Source organism: Mustelus asterias, chromosome 4, assembly GCF_964213995.1.
Source record: "Mustelus asterias chromosome 4, sMusAst1.hap1.1, whole genome shotgun sequence".
Lineage (NCBI taxonomy): Eukaryota > Metazoa > Chordata > Chondrichthyes > Carcharhiniformes > Triakidae > Mustelus > Mustelus asterias.
Genome location: NC_135804.1, coordinates 64,924,590 through 64,944,363, shown reverse-complemented (window position 1 = coordinate 64,944,363; position 19,774 = coordinate 64,924,590). Strand labels below are relative to the sequence as shown.

General features: G+C 41.7%; 1 protein-coding gene across 10 annotated transcripts in view; it reads left to right on the top strand.

The window, feature by feature from the left end:
- The window catches only part of cnot1 (CCR4-NOT transcription complex, subunit 1), a 204,249-nt gene that overhangs the window by 68,181 nt on the left and 116,294 nt on the right, over positions 1-19,774 (top strand). For all 10 annotated transcript variants that reach the window (XM_078211150.1, XM_078211147.1, XM_078211148.1 and 7 more), the window contains 4 exons: positions 13,254-13,424; positions 15,772-15,899; positions 18,649-18,889; positions 19,313-19,432. In XM_078211150.1, the coding sequence (XP_078067276.1) occupies positions 13,254-13,424; positions 15,772-15,899; positions 18,649-18,889; positions 19,313-19,432 (660 nt within the window). The remainder of the gene's footprint in view (positions 1-13,253; positions 13,425-15,771; positions 15,900-18,648; positions 18,890-19,312; positions 19,433-19,774) is intronic.

The following is a 19,774-nucleotide window of genomic DNA, read 5'->3' as shown; positions in this document are numbered from 1 at the left end:
AAGTAGATTTCATTTTAGGAACCAGTCAAAAATGTTTGGGCTGAGATGCTTGAATCTCATTGCCTACTTTGGTTTGACCCTGCACTGTGAATAGCTGCTCCCAAGTATCAACTCAGTTTTAAAATCTCTAAATGGTATGTATCTTTCACAGCTGGCTGTCAAAAGAGTGCAATGTCAAGCAAATGTATTTAACCATTTTACTGCAGCAATCTCAGCCAGCACTGGTCTGTTACTGTACTTAACGAAGCAGTGGTATAGTGATAATGTTACTGGACAAGTAATCCAGAGGCCTGGACTAATGCTCCAGTGTCATGGCAGCAATAGGAATCTGGAGTAACATGTTGATCTCATTGGAAATGATTGTGAAACCACTCAATAGTCGTAAAATCCCATCTGGCTCACTAATGTCGTTCAGGAAAGTAAATCTGACATCCTTACGTGGTCTGGACTTTCTAACTCCAAACCCATAACAATTTGGTTGGCTCTTATCTGCCCTCTGAAATAGCTTGGCAAGTTGCTCAGTTTAGGCAACTGAATGCTACCTTGCTGGTAACCCTCATGTCCCAAGAACGAATAAAGAAAATCTGACCTGGTTTCAATGGCCAGTAACCAGAAATAATGGCATCGCCAGTGTTCGTTCTCTTTCTGAAAAACATAATTTAAACATTCTTAATGGTGTTATTTTAAAAGCAGTACACAATGCACATTGGCACAGTGGTTAGCACTGATGTCTCCCAGCTCCAGGGACCTGGGTTTGATTCCCGGCTTTGGTCTTTGTGGAGTTCGCACATTCTCCCCGGGTCTGCGTGGGTTTCCTCCGGGTGCTCCAGTTTCCTCCCACAGTCCAAAGATGTGCGGGTTAGGTGCATTGGCTATGCTCAATTGCCCCTTAGTGTCCTGCGATCCGTGGGTTAAAGGGATTAGCGGGGTTAATATGTGGGGTTACAGGGATAGGGCCTAGGTGAGATTGTTGTTGATGTAGACTCGATGGGCCGAATGGCCGCCTTCTGCATTGTAGGGTTTCTATTAAATTGGACACAGCGTTGTTTTTCTGTCCAGCAGCAACTAAGGTCAAACCAAAGAAAATTCTTCTATTATTTTACTGCCAAGGATTGTGTGGATATTTTCTATCCAATATTTTCTATCCAATCCATGGCTGTTGTACGTTGTCATTGGAAATAATGTACTGAGCAAATGTGCAGGTTTCAGATGTTCAATAATTATCACACCAAACTGTAGGAATTTTTGATCTGACGTTTCTGTAATCGCATGCTAATTCTTTCCTGATGTAGTTAAATCTTTATGGCGTTATAAAGGTGTATAAATCACTAGTAGATTTTGAGAACTCCTAGTCCATAATGCTGTCATTCACTCTATTGTGCTTTGCTCAGGAAATTTATTTGAACATGGTGAAACGTGCTACTCTGTTATCCAGTTGTGCTCAGCATGCTAAAAATAGCCAGTTCTGTCAAATTTCACCAGACAGCAGTATACTTAAGAAATCTAATCACTCTTCTGTGCAAGATTAAGTGAGTTCTGCTTAGACTGAATTATTGAATACATAATAGCCTGTGATAGAAGGATTTGCAAAAATATATTTTTATCTTCATCTTTGTTTGCATACAGTTTTCAGTAGAGCTACTTAATACTCCAGGGTGGTGCTCATGGGTAAAAATAAATTAAAGTAGCACGTAACCCACTGGATAGGGGAAGAAAAACTTGATTTGTATTCTACCTATTATCTCAAATGTACTGAAGTGCACTAATTTACTGTAAAGTGTAGTCACTGTCACATGGGATGAACATGGCAGCAATTTTATCCACAATTAAGATGTACAGTGAGCTGATGAATCATTAATCTGTGAAAATCAATTTATACTGAATTAGGAAACTGGACTTTTGGTAAGGCTGTTGCTGTTAAAGAAGGACTGTGCTGACACCTATGTTTGACATTGCAGCACTTTACAGCACCAGCGTTGAATTGTGCAGGTTCACTTAATTGGCATAGTTCAGCTCTGGGTGAAACGTATTCTGATGGGTTGGTTTGCTGACTAATCATGAAAAATTTGCACAAGCTCATCGCAGTATCACGGTGGCACAGTGGTTCGCACTGCTGCCTCACAGCACCAGGGACCCAGGTTCAATTCCAGCCTCGGGTCGCTGTCTGTGTGGAGTTTGCACTTTTTCCCTGTGTCTGTGTGGGTTTCCTCCGGGTGTTCCGGTTTCCTCCCACAGTCCAAAGATGTGTGGGTTACAAGCTCATCGCAGTATCACAGCAGCACGGTGGCACAGTGGTTAGCACTGCTGCTTCACAGCACCAGGGAGCCAGGTTCAATTCCAGCCTCGGGTCACTGTCCGTGTGGAGTTTGCACTTTTTCCCTGTGTCTGTGTGGGTTTCCTCCCACAGTGCAAAGATGTGTGGGTTAGGTTGATTGGCCATGCTAAATTGACCCTCCTGTCAGGGGGATTAGCAGGGTAAGTTTTAACGGGGATAGGCCCTGGGTGGGATTGTGGTTGGTGCAGACTCGATGGGCTGATTGGCCTCCTGTACTGTAGGAATTCTGTTCTATTCTCAGTATCATTCATATATTTTGGGGCAGAGATTAGGTGGAAGGCATATTGGGGAGAAATGTATAGGGCCAGGTAGTATTGAGGATCAGGAGGGCTGCAGAAGGATTTGAACAGGCTCGGAGAGTGGGCAAAGAAGTGGCAGATGGAATACAGTGTGGAAAAGTGTGAGGTTATGCACTTTGGAAGGAGGAATGGAGTCATAGACTATTTTCTAAATAGGGAAATGCTTGGGTAATCAGAAGCACCAAGGGACTTGGGAGTCCTTGTTCAAGATTCTCTTAAGGTTAATGTGCAGGTTCGTTGGTAGGCAAATGCAATGTTAGCATTCATGTCATGAGGCCTAGAATGCAAGAGCAGGGATGTACTTCTGAGGCTGTATAAGACTCTGGTCAGACCCCATTTGGAGTATTGTGAGCAGTTTTGGGCTCCGTATCTAAGGAAGGGTGTGCTGGCCTTGGAAAGGGTCCAGAGAAGGTTCACAAGAATGATCCCTGGAATGAAGATCTTGTCGTATGAGGAACGGATGAGGACTCGAGTCTTACTCATTGGAGTTTAGAAGGATGAGGGGGGGATCTTACTGAAACTTACAGGGTACTGTGAGGCCTGGATTGAATGGACGTGGAGAGGATGTTTCCTCGAGTAGGAAAAACTAGAACCAGAGGGCACAACCTCAGGCTAAAGGGAAGATCGTTTAAAACGGAGATTAGGAGGAATTTCTTCAGCCAGATAGTGGTGAATCTGTGGAACTCTTTGTCGCAGAAGGCTGCGGAAGCCAGGTCATTGAGTGTCTTTAAGATAGAGATAGGTTCTTGATTAACAAGGGGTTATGGGGATGAGAAAAATATGAGCTATGGTTGAATGGCGGAACGGACTCGATGGGCTGAGTGGCCTAATTCTGTCCCTATGTCTTATGGTAGGCCAGCCATCTTTTGCAGAGTAACCTTGGAGCTTTTGTGTTTTTGTCTCCCCTTTTGACAAGATGAATTAGTTTACAGGGAAATTTAGGTACTGCCACTTGGGGGAGGATTGTTATGTTTGTACCAGAGATACTTTATGCAGTTCTATCATTAGGCTCAATTAATAATGTTGGTAACATTACACTATCAACAAAATTTCTTCAAACCATTGCACATGTCAGTCTGTGACTTACTTATTCTTGATTCACTACCCAAGATTGCTCTCAACTCTGTAAATAATATTCAAGTAATCAGGCTGATTCCCAGTTGAGCAATAAGGAACTTTTTATTTATTCATCCATGGGACATGGGCTTGCTGACCATATGCTTAACAGGTTTCAAAAGAGGCACCTGACAGCAAATAGTAGAGTTATGTTTGAAACTCAATGGGGTATACTAAGCCCAGGACAGTTCTTTCGGATGCAGCAGTACAAGGGAGTTCAGGTTCAGGATTATGAAATATAAGCTTAGAAATATTTCATAGCAGTATGGGTTCTGTGTTTGGAGCAGGTTGGCAGGAAGTATGGTTGAGGTAAAACACTAAGCTCATTTCAAAGTGGCCAGATGCTGTAGTGAGAAGACAGTGGGGGGTGATATTCTTGATAAGTGGACTAAGTTGATTTAAATCTGTGTGTTTGTTGGGTCAAACTCAGTGCAATTTAAAAAAACAAGAAAGATTTGCATTTATAGAGTGGCTTTCACAACGTCGAGCTATCTCAAAGCACTTTACAGCCAATGAAATATTTTTCGAGGTGTAGTTGTAATGTAGGGAACATGGCTGCCAAGCTGTGCACAACAATTTCCCACAAACGTCGACCAGGTAATCTGTTGCTTTTGTGATGTTTATTGAGGGATAATTGTTGGCCAGGACATTGGGGATAACTCCTCTGCTGCTCTTGGAAGTAATATAATGGAATCTTTTACACCCACCTGAGAGTAAAAATGGACTCAGTCTAACTGCCCTGAGGGTCAACCTGATTTTTGTGTTCAAATGCTGGAGTGGGACTTGATGCCACAATCTAGGCGAGAGTGCTACCAACTGAGGTACTGCTGATATGTAGCTTGACCATGTAGACTCTGTACTCAAAACTAACACACTCACACTTGGTGAAATGACATTGAATTAGAAGGAGCAATGGTGGAGTCTGAAGAAACAAACATTCTTCATGGGCTAAAATTAGAATGGGAGAGGTTACGTGCTCGGAATTTCAAATTTATGTTTGCTGACCTGGGAACTCATTCTCGAATTTGTGATATTTTTGACATGTCTTATTGCTTACTTAAAATTGGTAAAACATTATACTGTCAGGACAGTCAAATGTTGGTTTTAGCATTTGAAATCCTATTTCTATCCCTGAAATTTTAGCATCCATGGATGTGTGGATTAAGTGATGCGGTGAATTATATAGGTGTGTGGATTTGATGCAGCTGTCTGTTTTATCATGTCACTGTGAATAGATGCCAGATGGTGACTTACAGCTGTTGTAATTACTTGGGTATTTTGTGTCGTGTCTGTTGCACAATCTTTAAATAGCTAGTTTTAGCATTCGCGCCTCAATATAGGAATTGATTGTTTCTTTATCTCTGCACCAAACTTAGATTCCAGGCATCTTTCTAATGCAGTTCAAGTAACTTGGCGCAGATTTTTCTGCAATAAGTGTTTCTTGTTTTCCAATTCTTAGATAGTATTGGAAAATGGGAAATTAATTGAGAATCTTTAAATATCCTGATGACCCTATCATAGCTAGGAAGTACAAAATTCCATTCTTATGCTAAGTTTGGCATGATCTCAATGTCAGATTCCATATATAAGCTGACAACACTTGACAATACCTTGCTGCCACTTCTCGTGACCCCTTTACTGTCTCTGATTTGTTACAATGTTTGTCCAACATGCAGTATTGGATAAGCAGAAATTTCCTTCATTTTAAACGTTGGGAAGATTGAAGCTGTTGCCTTTGACTATTATCGCAAACTCTGTTCCGCAGCCACTGACCCCAGCCTTTCCCTGAGGCTGAACAAGACTGTTATGGTAACTTATTTAACTCTGGGCTAAAGTTTTGATTCCATATTCCATATCAGGTACTTAAGCAATTGGGGCTCGTACTGGGGAAGGTGTGACCTCTATGAGAAGGATGGTCTACACCTTAATCAGAAGGGGACCAATATCCTGGGGGGTAAATTTGCTAAGGCCATGCAGGGAGGTTTAAACTGATTCGGGGGGGGGGAGGGATCCTGAGTAGTGGGGCTGAAAGTGAGGGATGCATGGATGGGGACTGCAATGCACGGCATTGCAGAGGTGGGGTGGAGCAGGGTTTGAAATGTGTATACTTCAATGCCAGGAGTATTCGCAATAAAGTGGGTGAACTTGCAGCGTGGATCAGTACCTGGGACTTCGATGTTGTGGCTATTTCAGAGACATGGATAGAGCAGGGGCAGGAATGGATGCTGCAGGTCCCGGGGTTCAAATGTTTTAGTCGAAGTAGGGAAGGAGGTAGAAGAGGGGGAGGGGTAGCATTATTGGTCAGAGATTGTATCACAGTGTCAGAGAGGAGGTTTGATGAGGACTTATCTGTTGAGGTAGTATGGGCGGAGATTAGAAATAGGAGAGGAGAGGTCACCCTGTTGGGAGTCTTTTATAGACCTCCTAAAAGTTCTAGAGAGGTTGAGGAAAGGATTGCGGAGTCAATCCTGCTTAGGAGTGAAAGTAATAGGGCAATTGTTATGGGGGATTTTAACTTGACTAATATTGACTGGAATTGTTATAGCTCTAGCTCGTTAGAGGGGTCAGTTTTTGTTCAAAGCGTGCAGGAAGGTTTTTTGACTCAGTATGTAGACAGGCCAACTAGAGGTGAGGCTATATTGGATCTGGTGCTGGGAAATGAGCCAGACCAGGTGCTAGACTTGGAAGTTGGTGTGCATTTTGGTGATAGTGACCACAATTCGGTTACGTTCACCTTAGTGATGGAAAGGGATAGGCATGAACCTCGGGCCAATGGTTTTAGCTGGGGGAAGGGTAATTATGAGGCTATTAGGAGAGAATTAGGAAACATAGGTTGGACTAGGAGATTACAGGGACTGGGAACGTCCGACATGTGGAGTTTTTTCAAGGAGCAGCTACTGCGAGTCTGTGATAGGTATGTCCCTGTCAGGCAAGGAGGAATTGGTAGGGCTAGGGAACCGTGGTGCACCAAAAAAGTTTCTTTGTTGGTTAAAAAGAAAAAGGAGGCTTATGTTCGGATGAGACGTGAGCACTCGGGTAGTGCACTAGAAAGCTTTAGATTGGCTAAGAGGGAGTTGAAGAGCGAGCTTAGAAGGGCTAAAAGGGGACATGAGAAGACTTTGGCGGATAGGGTTAAAGAGAATCCTAAGGCGTTCTATAGGTATGTCAAGAACAGAAGGTTGGTTAGGGCAAGTTTAGGGCCAGTTATAGATGGCAGAGGGAAGTTATGTGTGGAACCGGAGGAGATTGGTGAAGCATTGAACCAATATTTCTCTTCGGTGTTCACGCAAGGGGACATGAATATAGCTGAGGAGGACACTGGGTTGCAAGGGAGTAGAATAGACAGTATTACAGTTGATAAGGAGGATGTGCAGGATATTCTGGAGGGTCTGAAAATAGATAAATCCCCTGGTCCGGATGGGATTTATCCAAGGATTCTCTGGGAGGCAAGAGAAGTGATTGCAGAGCCTCTGGCTCTGATCTTCAGGTCGTCGTTGGCCTCTGGTATAGTACCAGAAGATTGGAGGTTAGCGAATGTTGTCCCATTGTTTAAGAAGGGGAACAGAGACTTCCCCGGGAATTATAGACCGGTGAGTCTCACTTCTGTTGTCGGCAAGATGTTGGAAAAAATTATAAGGGATAGGATTTATAGTTATTTGGAGAGTAATGAATTGATAGGTGATAGTCAGCATGGTTTTGTGGCAGGTAGGTCATGCCTTACTAACCTTATTGAGTTTTTTGAGAAAGTGACCAAGGAGGTGGATGGGGGCAAGGCAGTGGACGTGGTATATATGGATTTTAGTAAGGCGTTTGATAAGGTTCACCATGGTAGGCTTCTGCAGAAAATGCAGATGTATGGGATTGGGGGTGATCTAGGAAATTGGATCAGGAATTGGCTAGCGGATAGGAAACAGAGGGTGGTGGTTGATAGTAAATATTCATCATGGAGTGCGGTTACAAGTGGTGTACCTCAGGGATCTGTTTTGGGGCCACTGCTGTTTGTAATATTTATTAATGATCTGGATGAGGGTATAGTTGGGTGGATTAGCAAATTTGCTGATGACACCAAAGTCGGTGGTGTGGTAGACAGTGAGGAAGGGTGTCGTAGTTTGCAGGAAGACTTAGACAGGTTGCAAAGTTGGGCCGAGAGGTGGCGGATGGAGTTTAATGCGGAGAAGTGTGAGGTAATTCACTTTGGTAGGAATAACAGATGTGTTGAGTATAGGGCTAACGGGAGGACTTTGAATAGTGTGGAGGAGCAGAGGGATCTAGGTGTATGTGTGCATAGATCCCTGAAAGTTGGGAATCAAGTAGATAAGGTTGTTAAGAAGGCATATGGTGTCTTGGCGTTTATTGGTAGGGGGATTGAATTTAGGAGTCGTAGCGTTATGTTGCAACTGTACACAACTCTGGTGCGGCCGCACTTGGAGTACTGTGTGCAGTTCTGGTCCCCACATTACAGGAAGGATGTGGAGGCTTTGGAGAGGGTGCAGAGGAGGTTTACCAGGATGTTGCCTGGTATGGAGGGGAGATCCTATGAGGAGAGGCTGAGGGATTTGGGATTGTTTTCGCTGGAAAGGCGGCGGCTAAGAGGGGATCTTATTGAAACATATAAGATGATTAGAGGTTTAGATAGGGTGGATAGTGATAGCCTTTTTCCTCTGATGGAGAAATCCAGCACGAGGGGGCATGGCTTTAAATTGAGGGGGGGTAGTTATAGAACCGATGTCAGGGGTAGGTTCTTTACCCAGAGGGTGGTGAGGGATTGGAATGCCCTGCCAGCATCAGTAGTAAATGCGCCTAGTTTGGGGGCGTTTAAGAGATCCGTAGATAGGTTCATGGACGAAAAGAAATTGGTTTAGGTTGGAGGGTCACAGTTTTTTTTTTAACTGGTCGGTGCAACATCGTGGGCCGAAGGGCCTGTTCTGCGCTGTAATGTTCTATGTTCTATGTTCTATATCCTCTCCGTCACCAAGAGCACCCACTTCCGAATCCATAACATTGCCTGATGTCCTCCAATGGCCTGGTTTGGCAGCGACACAATTTTCTTGGCTACAATCCTTGCATGGTCTTTCTACTCCCTACCTCTAACTTCTTCCACCTCTACAGCCCTCAGTGATCTCTCTTCAGTTCTGCCCTCTGTCCATTCCTGGTTTTCTTTGCTGACCTGGTGGCTGTGCCCCAAGCACTTGAATTCCCTTCCTAAACTCTGCCTTCCACTTGTCTCTTCTCTGAAGTTGTTCCTTAAAACTGACTTTATTTGTTTCTATTCTTTTTATTAATTAATGGCATATGGGCGTTGCTGGCTGAGCCAACATTTATTGCCTATCCCCAGTTGCACTTGAATTGAATGGCTTCCTAGCCATTTCAGAGGCTATTTAAGAGTTAACCACATTGCTGTGGGTCTGGAATCACACATGTAAGCCTGACCAGGTAAGGACAGCAGATTTTCTTCCCTAAGGGACATTAGTGAACTAGATGGGTTTTTTACAACAACCGACAATGGTTTCATGACCACCTTTTGACCTTTAATTCCAGATTTTTATTGAATTCAAATTTCACCATCTGCCCAGAGCATTACGCTAAGTCTCTGGATTACTCTTTCAGTGAAAATGCCACTATCTCTTTGCCTCCCTCACAAAGCATTTGGACACCTTTTCTAACACCTGTTTGAAGTTCAATGTCAAATTTGTCTGGTAATGCTCTTATAAAGCAGCATCTAACATTTTACTATGTTAAAGGCTCTATATAGATGCAAATTGTGTTCTTAGAATCTTAGAAGCCCTACAGTGCAGAAAGAGGCCATTCGGCCCATCGGGTCTGCACCGACCTCAATCCCACCCAGGCCCTACCCCCATATCCCTACATATTTACCCACTAATCCCTCTAACCTACGCATCCCAGGACACTACGGGCAATTTTTTTTTAGCATGGCTAATCAACCTAACCCGCACATGTTTGGACTGTGGGAGGAAACCGGAGCACCCGGAGGAAACCCACGCAGACACGAGAATGTGCAAACTCCACACAGACAGTGACCCAAGCCGGGAATCGAACCCAGGTCCCTGGAGCTGTGAAGCAGCAGTGCTAACCACTGTGCTACCGTGTCGCCCTGTTGAGTTAGCTGATTCTAACTGAGGATCAGTGATCCTCCCTGAGTCGTGGAGGACAGATGCCAGAGTATGTCCATTTGATCCAACCATCCTTACTGGAAAATGCATGCATCTGGCGAGGGCTTGATTTGTTTTGGCTGTAATGGTACACCGTTAAATAGGCGACTTCGGAACTTGTGAAACCATACCTTAGTAAGAAACGATAGTAGGTGGTAAATTGACTTTTTGGACGAGTATAGATTAAGAGGTTACTTAGTTCCGCTTGTGAACAAAGCAATTAAATTAGCAGTGTTGCTAAGAGCTCAGTCTGTTTTGTTCATTCCGTTCACAAACAAAGTGGAACTACCAAAATCTAGAAGGGGTCTGATTGGCCATGTAATTGCTCAGTGGAGATGAAACATAAAAACCTATAGTTTGTAAACAAACCACAAATGCAATAGTGCCGTTAACAAACTGATGACTGAGCGCACACAAGCTTCAGGTTTTCCTGCATGTCTCCAGCATGCCCAGCCAGACAAAATAGCTGAACATCGTGCTGTGGACAAGAGCTGTGTAAATATGGACATCGACAAAGCTATTATTAGAAGCTTTTAGCAGAAAGTACTTGTGATGATCCAGCACTTTTGATGGCAGCCGTAGCTTTTGTTGAAGGCAGGTAGAGTTCTTTTGTACAGTCGGTCCCAGTGAAAATGGTCTGCTTTTGGAATTTCTGCTATGGTGCCAGTCTGAGCCTGCTCCCTTCTACCTGCTACTTTAATCCATAGAATCTCTATAGTGCAGAAAGAAGCCATTTGGCTTATCTGCATTGACTCTCCAAAACAGCATCTTACCCAGACTTCAGTGTACTACAATGAAGGCGTTATCATTTTGACTTTATTCCTGGCTGAATTTACTATTTTTATAAAATAAAGGCCAGTGTCCTGTACTGTAAGCACTCTTTACCAGCTTACCGTTAAAATCTTTAGATTGCTTAAAAGCTGTTGGAAATGCACCTCCAGGTGGCCCATGGATAGAGCTGCAGTGAAAGACATGGTCTTTCCTTGTCACACTGTCAAACTAAGCAAAGGACTCGGGATATTTACACTGACCAGAACCTAATTGACCATACTAAAATACTTAATGGTGTTGGTGGAAAGTTGAAGTGGGATAGATGACCCTACCACAACCTATTGTGAAATTGAAATAGCATAAATACAGGTTATAAGGTCTAAGAAATACAATTTTAACCTTTTGAACTTTTCAATCATGATTATTGTTTTTTACAATCAACTAGTTTTTAAAGTGCTAATAATGATTTTGCTTCTTTCATTACACACTCCAGGACAGAACTGAATGCATAACTTTTTTCTCTGAATGGCAAAGGACTACTGATGAAACCTGCTCCTCTATAGAAGAATTCACAAATCCCATTATATGTTTCCTGATTAGTTGGCAAAGCAGTGCAGATATATTGAAATAACTTATGGAACTCTTTATACACACACTGTCTTTGAACTTCAAAATTTTGACTCATTACATTTCAGGCAAAGTATCTCTCCTAAGGGAGAAACTTGTTTATAACTGGAGCTTCTCAGAAGTGGGACTCACTGTTTATCAGCTTTGACTTTGCTGCAAATTTAATCACATTCTGAAACTGGTGTATTAAGAGAGAAAAAAGTGAACATTGAAAATCTGCACTAGAAAGTTGCTCAACAGTTCGTTGAGAATCTGAAATTCTGGGTGGGCCCATTGTTAGAACATCATTTAAAAACTCCCTCCAAACCAATCTATGGATAGCCACAATCATTAATGGTCTCAACACAGCATTAAAATGTTTGACATTGATTCTGAAAGCTTCCAAATCCTTTAGGTTGTTTGAAGCTTCTCAGTGAGGTGCTTTCGGCGAATAGATTATGATAACTGTGAATTATTTATGCTATGTTAATAAACACAGAGAATTGCTTTTTATATGCTGGCTCCAAAACCATAAAAGATGGAATTTTGAACTCGTTCCCTGTCACCAGTGGTGTCAAAACAGGGTTGCTTTCTAGCTTCCATCTTGTTTAGAAAATTTAGCTTCAGAATGTTAAGAGGAGAAAGCGAAAAGTTTGCATTTGTATCGCACCTTTCATGAAATCGAGAAGTGTAGTCACTGTGGCAATATAATAAACAGCATAGAGGAAGGTAGACTATGCACTTGTTGCTCATTCTGAAGAGGGCCTCTAAGTCAGCATGAATCACGTCCTGCAAGCACCTAAGCCACGCTTTCAGTCAACACAAGTTAATACAAGCTTGCCCCAGGAAAACCTCACTTGCTACCCAATATTTTGGCCCATGCTGTCTGCAATCAATGGGTTCATTATGTCATATGCCCTCCTAATTGATGTGAACCATAGATTGTTTGAAGCCAGTGGTGTTTTTGAAAGGCTCTTTGAAGTAATGGCATAAAAAAGGACATTAAACTGGCAACAAAAGTTACAGTCAAGAAGTTACATTTATAATATCCTTATCCTGTGTACAACTGTTGGACACAGTTGCACACTTGCCCACAGGTTGCCTCAAAGTTCATGAAAATTCAATGGTGGGACAAAATTTCAACGTTAAGGCACTCAGATGAGCAGATTTGTCCAGGTTTCGAGGCAGTAATAACAGACTCAGCTAAGAAGGATTGTTCACCAGTCTGAAAGTCTGGTGCTCAACTACTCAAGAATGTATTCTACAGTGAAACATAGCATGCTAAATGTTCTTGTCAGCTCAAAATGTATAAAGATTTGATTTTTAAGCAGTCTTAAGATGTAACACCTCAGATTATGCTTGTGGCAGGAAGAAGTGGCAAATGATGATTCGCAATGGCATGACCAGTCATATCTAACTAGCAGAAAAGTAGAGACCAAATAAAATTAAGGGGGATAAAAATCAACCCTCTAGTCAATCTGACAACCAATCTGCTGAGTATTTCTAGCAATTTCTGTTTTTAACCTTATTTTTGTCTCCTTTGTGGTTTTGATTTTACACTCGTTCCCCTTTTGGAAAACAGCTGTGTGAATCGCATTTGGTAATTCCACTGAAATAGCTTATGGGGTAAGGACCATATTTAACCTGGAGCAGATTAATTGTTTTCCGTGATACTTTAGTCTTGCTGCACAAGTTTGGAAGAATCATCTTGTTCTTAATTTAAAATAAAACCAATAAGGCCTGGCAGCATCCTTTGCATGGAGAAAAGTAGTAGTAATTTGGTGCTACCGTTGATGCTAGAGAACCTAAATGGCTTCCCTTCCAAAGCGGGTCAGACTTGTATTTCTCTCCTTTCACTTCCAGTTGGAGTGAACCACTTTGTCCATTACATTGGACAAGATGTACTTTTATTACATTGTGTTTGTGATAAAATCAGGACCTTTGTTTTGATTCCAGAATCCAAACCTGAATTTTAAGGAGGTGACTTATGAACTGGATCACCCAGGATTCATCCTTCGTGACAGCAAAGGTCTCCAAATAACAGTGTATGGAATCCAAAAAGGGATGGGGATTGAAGTCTTTCCTGTTGATCTCATCTACAGGCCTTGGAAACATGCAGAAGGACAGGTATATTCACAAGCATAGTAGATGGAATTTAGTGATGGATACTTAAGAAAATATATATATTGATGCACTCTTGCTTTTACTTTGAATTCACAGAGCAGGGTGGTGAGCTCTGTGATACACTGTTGTATGCTACCATTTAAATTCTTGATGAGAATGGCACAAATGTGGAAAAAATGTGACCAAAAAGTAATTTCTGTCATCACATGGTGCCATCTTTGTTATGAAGGGGAGAAAGTGAGGGGTGATGACCCTTTTGTTCCATAAATGTGCTGAGGTTGTAATATGGACTTTCAAATCTGCAGGCATTACCTCATTGGAATGGTCACTTGTTATCTTTTTAATTCTTCTGGCACTTCGAGTCATTCACATTTCCTATGATACTGCTTCAAGGCAGCTGTTCAGTAACTGCTCAGTCTTCTGTTTTGTGGTCCTTCAATTTCAATTGTAAAATGAATCTGGGCAGATGCCACCCAATCGTACCTACTATTGCATAGTAGGAGCTTTTTTTAACATTAAGTACACAGCAGAGAAGCAAGTAACATTTGTGCCATCTGCTATTTGAAACAACTACTACTTGTAGTATTGTATTCCACATTCTCACTACTTTGGGTTAAAAAAAAAAGTCTGCCAAGTTCCCTACCGGATTTATTAGCGAATGTTTTGCATTTAAGATTTGTATCGTTGGACACAGCCACAGATATAACGTTTTCGCTGTGTCTACTTTCATCAAGCCCTCTCATTATACAGTAGACTCCTAGAAATGAATAGTACAATACGACAAGAGTTCATTCAGCCCAAACAGTCTGTGCTGGTTCTTTCAAAGAACAGTCCAGTTAGTTACACTCTCTTTTTCTCTGCTGTCTCTCTTCACTCCTTTCTGTGCATGCACCCTTGGCTGAGGATTTAAACCCATAAAGAGCAATACTTAAATCTCAATGTTGTTTTCTTTGCGATTTATTGTGTTGAATTTGGATAGGAAAATATGTTACGTTTATCGAAGTACATGAATCTGGCAGACTTTGAAAACTAAAACATACTTGTGAACTTGTAATTGGGATGGATCGAAAATTACAAGATTCAGTGTTGGCTGGGCACGCAGTGGAAAGTTGGTGGTGAGCCTAAATTCTAATCTGATCGTGGTCTACTAAATTTCCTTTTGGTGCCAAGTTCAGATTTTAAATCTGATTCTGGTATTTAAGGTGTTCTGTTTTCTGACTGTTTCAAAGCTCTGTTTAAAAATTCTTAAGGTGGAATTTTTGTTTTTACACATGCATGGAAGTTTTACTTGCCAGTCCAGCAGTTCATTTTATATTTTTCAATTTAATTTTGTGCTGTTCATCCACAGAGCAATTTAATTTGCTGACTGAGCATTTATGATGGATTTATCAGGGCAGAAGGAAAGAAAATTGAAGGGATGAAAGAAAAGTGTAAGGTTCTGCAGTGAGGACTTCGAAAGAATTAGAGTCACAAATTTGAACCAAAACAAGTACTTGTTTTCAGTGCTGTTCCAGTTATTCTGCATTTCATAATTTTGTTTGTTTTTTCTTTGACCAGTTCAATTTACTTTCGAAAATAACTGGGAAATAAGAATTATTTCACTTCAGGTTATTTGGAAATTATAAGATTTTAAAAAATAAGTAGACATCCATAATAAGTACCAGTCTCCAAAATTGCCTGGTTTAAAAACAATAGCTTTGTACTTTCTACCCACCATTCGGTGATTTAAAAAAAAAATTGTACACGCAGTGATTGATGCCACACATTTTCTTTAGAGGATGAATCATCATCATCATCCTTTGTCTCCATTTAGTTGGTTGCATATGGCAGGGCGACATGCTCTTAACATACTTGATTGAAATGCAAGCATTGGTAAGCTTCCAAGCGTTATTAATAAATTCTAGTTTTTTTTGTATTGACAGGCGAGATCTGTAGTGTAGGACATCAAGGTAGAAAAAGAGTAGAAAATGTTTTTTTTTGAGAAGTAATATTTTGATTTTAATTCCAGGAGAGGCTGAGGAGATGGTAGAAACCATCTGATTGTGTGTGTTGCTGCAATCATATAACTTTCCTGTTGTTTATTGCTGTATGCATGGAGAAAGGGAACACTGGAATTTCAGAGTTTGAAATAAGGCAATGAAAATTCAGCTTTGAAATCTGTAATGCTTTAGAGTAGTTCTGACTGTCTCAAGAAAAAAAACATGCAGCACACAATGTGTGTCATGCATGAAAGCACAGCCATATCTAAGCCTTATTGGTTCATGCATTAAAGATTTAAAAAAAAACTTGGGCGAGCTTCTTTTGGCAGGGACATCATGGAAATGCTAACCTGATCTGATTTTATTTCCAGCTCTCCTTTATCCAGCATTCATTAATGAACCCAGATATCTTCTGTTTTGCTGACTACCCATGCCATACTGTGGTGACCGACATCTTGAAAGCCCCTCCAGAGGATGATAATCGAGAAATTGCTACATGGTATGTCTGTACTTCTGGAAGGTGTGAGCCCACAAAAGAGATGCTGCATAGGACTACAAAAGTTTAATACTTGTTATGGAACTGGGAGATCATTTGAAAAGGACAAATATAACCTTGAGGGGTGGGGTATAATGTTGCAACAAATTGATTGCTTGTCTTTACTTAATGTTTGAACTTCCCTGTGGACACTGGTGCGGTTTGGGAAAAGTAGAATTGGTTGAATTTTAAATGCAATATTTCCATTTGCTGTTTGATCCAGTCAGCTTCAGTTTAATTGAGGAAAATATTGAATCTATGTTTACCTTTTGAACTGCCCATTTTGGCATTAATCAAAATAGATTTCTTTCAAATGAAAAAATCTTGGATTCTTGGGCGTTGAGTATGAAAACAAGGAAGTGATACAATTTGTAGAAGGTATTGCTGAAGCTGTTTGAGGATGCACAGTTGTGGACAGCTGGTTTTTGAAAGGGTGTGCGATCCATTGAAACAAGGATATGGGGGGGCATTAGTTGAGAGAGATTTGGTTACAACGAGAGGCTTAAACGTTGGAGCTTTTTGCTCTAGCACAGGGAGGGTTAAGGGGGAATGTTATGGAGATATCTAAATGAGAAGTTGTATCGGGATAAATACGAAATTGTTTGCAGATGGAGCTAGAGGCAGGATCATGTGCAGGAGAATAGAAGTTAGATTTTTTTTGGTGAGGAGATAGTTATGAGAAAATGGGATGCTTTATTAGAAATGCCACACGAGACTGATTTTTTAAGGAAATTGGATAATTATTTGACAAGGAAGATGTATTTTAAAAGGTATTGGAAAGGGTAGGGGAGTGGCTTTATAGGCAGCTTCCATTGGAGAGCTGGTATCAGCACGAGCAGTGCTGTAGTTTTTGTGATTTTTATGGTGCTGATGAGAACAAATGGGGCCACAAGACTGCCTGGGGATATTCATTCATTATTCAGTAACAATAATTTTGTTAACCCATTTAAAGCTGAAGTGGGTATTGAAGCTGATTCTGGAGTATAGTAGTACACCTCCTATTTCTAGGCTGCTCCACAACGTGTACGCTCTGGGAGACTGCCACACTTGTTAAATCTTTTACTTTTGAGCTCCAGCAATCTTAAGTGGTTGTCAAATAAGATATTTAGCTTGTTGGAAGAGGGGTGAAACAAAAGGCTATTAAGCCCAGAAATTCACATTTTCAAGTTGTTTTTGCTGCTGATATTGTTATTGGTTTCTGTGGAAATATAACTAGAAGAATTTTTGAAAAATTAATTTACGGAATGTGCGTTTCACTGACCTAACCAGCATATGGGCAGCGTGGAGGCACAGTGGTTAGCACTGCTGCCCTCACAGTGCCAGGGAGCTGGGTTCAATGCTCTGTCAGAGAGTCGGTGCAATGTAACCCCCCGGATGTTGATAGTTGGGGTTCAGTGATGGTCATGCCATTAAATGTTAGATGGTTAGATATTCTCTTGTTGGAGGTGGTCATTGCTCGGCACTTGTGTGGTGCAAATTTAACTTGCCATTTATCAGCCCAAGCCTGCCTATTATCCAGGCTTTGCTGCATGTGGGCACTGGCTGCTTCAGTATCTGAGGAATCTTGAGTGGTACTGAATATTTTGGATTCATTTGCAAACATCCCCACTTCTGACCTTATTGAAGGAAGGTCATTGATGAAGTAGCTGGAGATGGTTGGGCCTAGGGCACTACCCTGAGGAACTCTTGTGGTGATGTCCTGAAGCTGAGATGATTGACCTCCAACCAACAAAACCATTTCCTTTGTGCCAAGTATGACTTCAATTAGTGGAGGGTTTTCCCCGATTCACATTGACTCCAGTTTTGCAAGGGCTCCTTGATGCCATACTCAGTCAAATTCTGCCTTGATGTCAAGGGCTGACATTCTCACCTCACCTCTGACATTCAGCTGTTTTTTGTCCGTGCTTGATACAAAGCTGTAATGAGGTCAGGTGCTGAGTGACCCTAGCAGAACCCACACTGGGCATCCGCGAGCAGCTTATTGCTGGGTAAGTGCCGCTGGATAGTGCTGTTCATGATCCTTTCCCTCATTTTTCTGAGGGAAAAGGTAGACTGATGGGGTGGTAGATGGGTGGGTTTGATTTGTTCTCTTTCGTGTACAAGACATAGCTGTACTGGCTAAGGGTACAGCAGGTTCTGGAGTACAAATCTTCAGTCATCATGTTGGAATATTGTCAGGGCCTGTAGCCATTGCAGTATCCAAAGCCTTCAGCCGTCACTTAATATCATGTGAAGTGAGTCGAATTGACTGAAGACTGACACCTGTAATGCTGGTGATCTCTGGAGAAGGCAGAGATGGATCATCCACTCTCCACTTCTGGCTGAAGATTCTTGCAAATGCTTCAACCTTATCTTTTGCCCCCATTTTAATCATACAGGGGTATGAAGTTCCTTAGCTATTTGAAAAAAGTTGCACAACCCCAAAGGATCAGGAAATTTCACTTATACATTAAGTTGTTTTACTTAAGGTGATAGAAGCTATAGTATACTTTCTAAAATCTGTGATAGCTTCAGTTGTATGTTGCTTACTTGCTGGATGGGTTGCAGGCGGGCAAGGAAAATCTTGAATCGCATAACTCAGTTCTTGTGTGAAGATTGTTTGATGCCAGAAAAGAACTTGGTGATTGAAGCATACTTGAGACCACTCTTGGGGTGCTGATCTGTACACCCATATCGTCTACTGCTAACTCAACAATTTATTTCCTCGATGCAGGAAAAGCCTGGACCTCATTGAGACCTTACTGCGTCTTTCAGAATTGGGACAGTATGAGCAGGTCAAACAGCTCTTCAATTTCCCCATCAAGCACTGCCCGGACATGCTGGTACTGGCCTTATTGCAGATCAACCCGACCTGGCACACTCTACGCCATGAGCTCATTTCCACACTGATGCCAATTTTCCTGGGCAATCATCCGAATTCTGCCATTATCTTGCACTATGCCTGGCACGGACAGGTAAGCTGAAATGGGGATTCTTGAGGAAAACAATAGTTTGGTGTTTAATTTTAAAAACTGAGTAATTGTAAGTAATGACGAAATGCTAATCTTTTATTAAACACCTGCAACATACAGTGACTGTATTGGTTGCAGTCATTCCCTATGACCATCTGAATTAACTGCACTAATTTCATAAATTGTGCAGATAGCCAGATGTTGTAAATATATAGATCACATTTAAACAGCTCGTAGCATTCTACAGTGTTGGTGAAAAATGAAGTCTGATGGTGTTCAGATACATGTTAAAATTTAACCTCGTCATTGCAGTTAAATTGGAACTTCTTAAAATGTCCTTGCTGCTAACAGTAAAAATTGGCTTTCGCATTTTGCTTAGAGACTATGTATATATCGTATAGATGTGGTTTCTTTAATATTTTACAGGGTCAATCCCCTTCAATCCGACAGCTGATCATGCACGCAATGGCAGAGTGGTACATGCGTGGTGAGCAGTATGACCAGGCCAAGCTCTCCCGCATTCTAGATGTAGCTCAAGACTTGAAGGTAAGAACTGTTTATTTCATTTATTTATTAATGTCACAAGTAGGTTTACGTGAAGTTACTGTGAAAATTCCCTAGTCACCACACTCCATGCCTGCTCGGGTACACTGAGGGAGAATTTAGCATGGCCATTGCACCTAACCAGCACGACTTTCGGAATGTGTGAGGAAATGGGAGCACCTGGAGGAATCCCACCCAGACATGGAGAGAACATGCAGACTCCCCACAGAAGCGATCCAAGCTGAGAATCGAACCTGGGTTCCTGACACTGTGAGACAACAGTGCTAATAACTGTACCACGCTGCCGCCCCACATTTACTTGCATTAACAAAGAACAGTACAGCA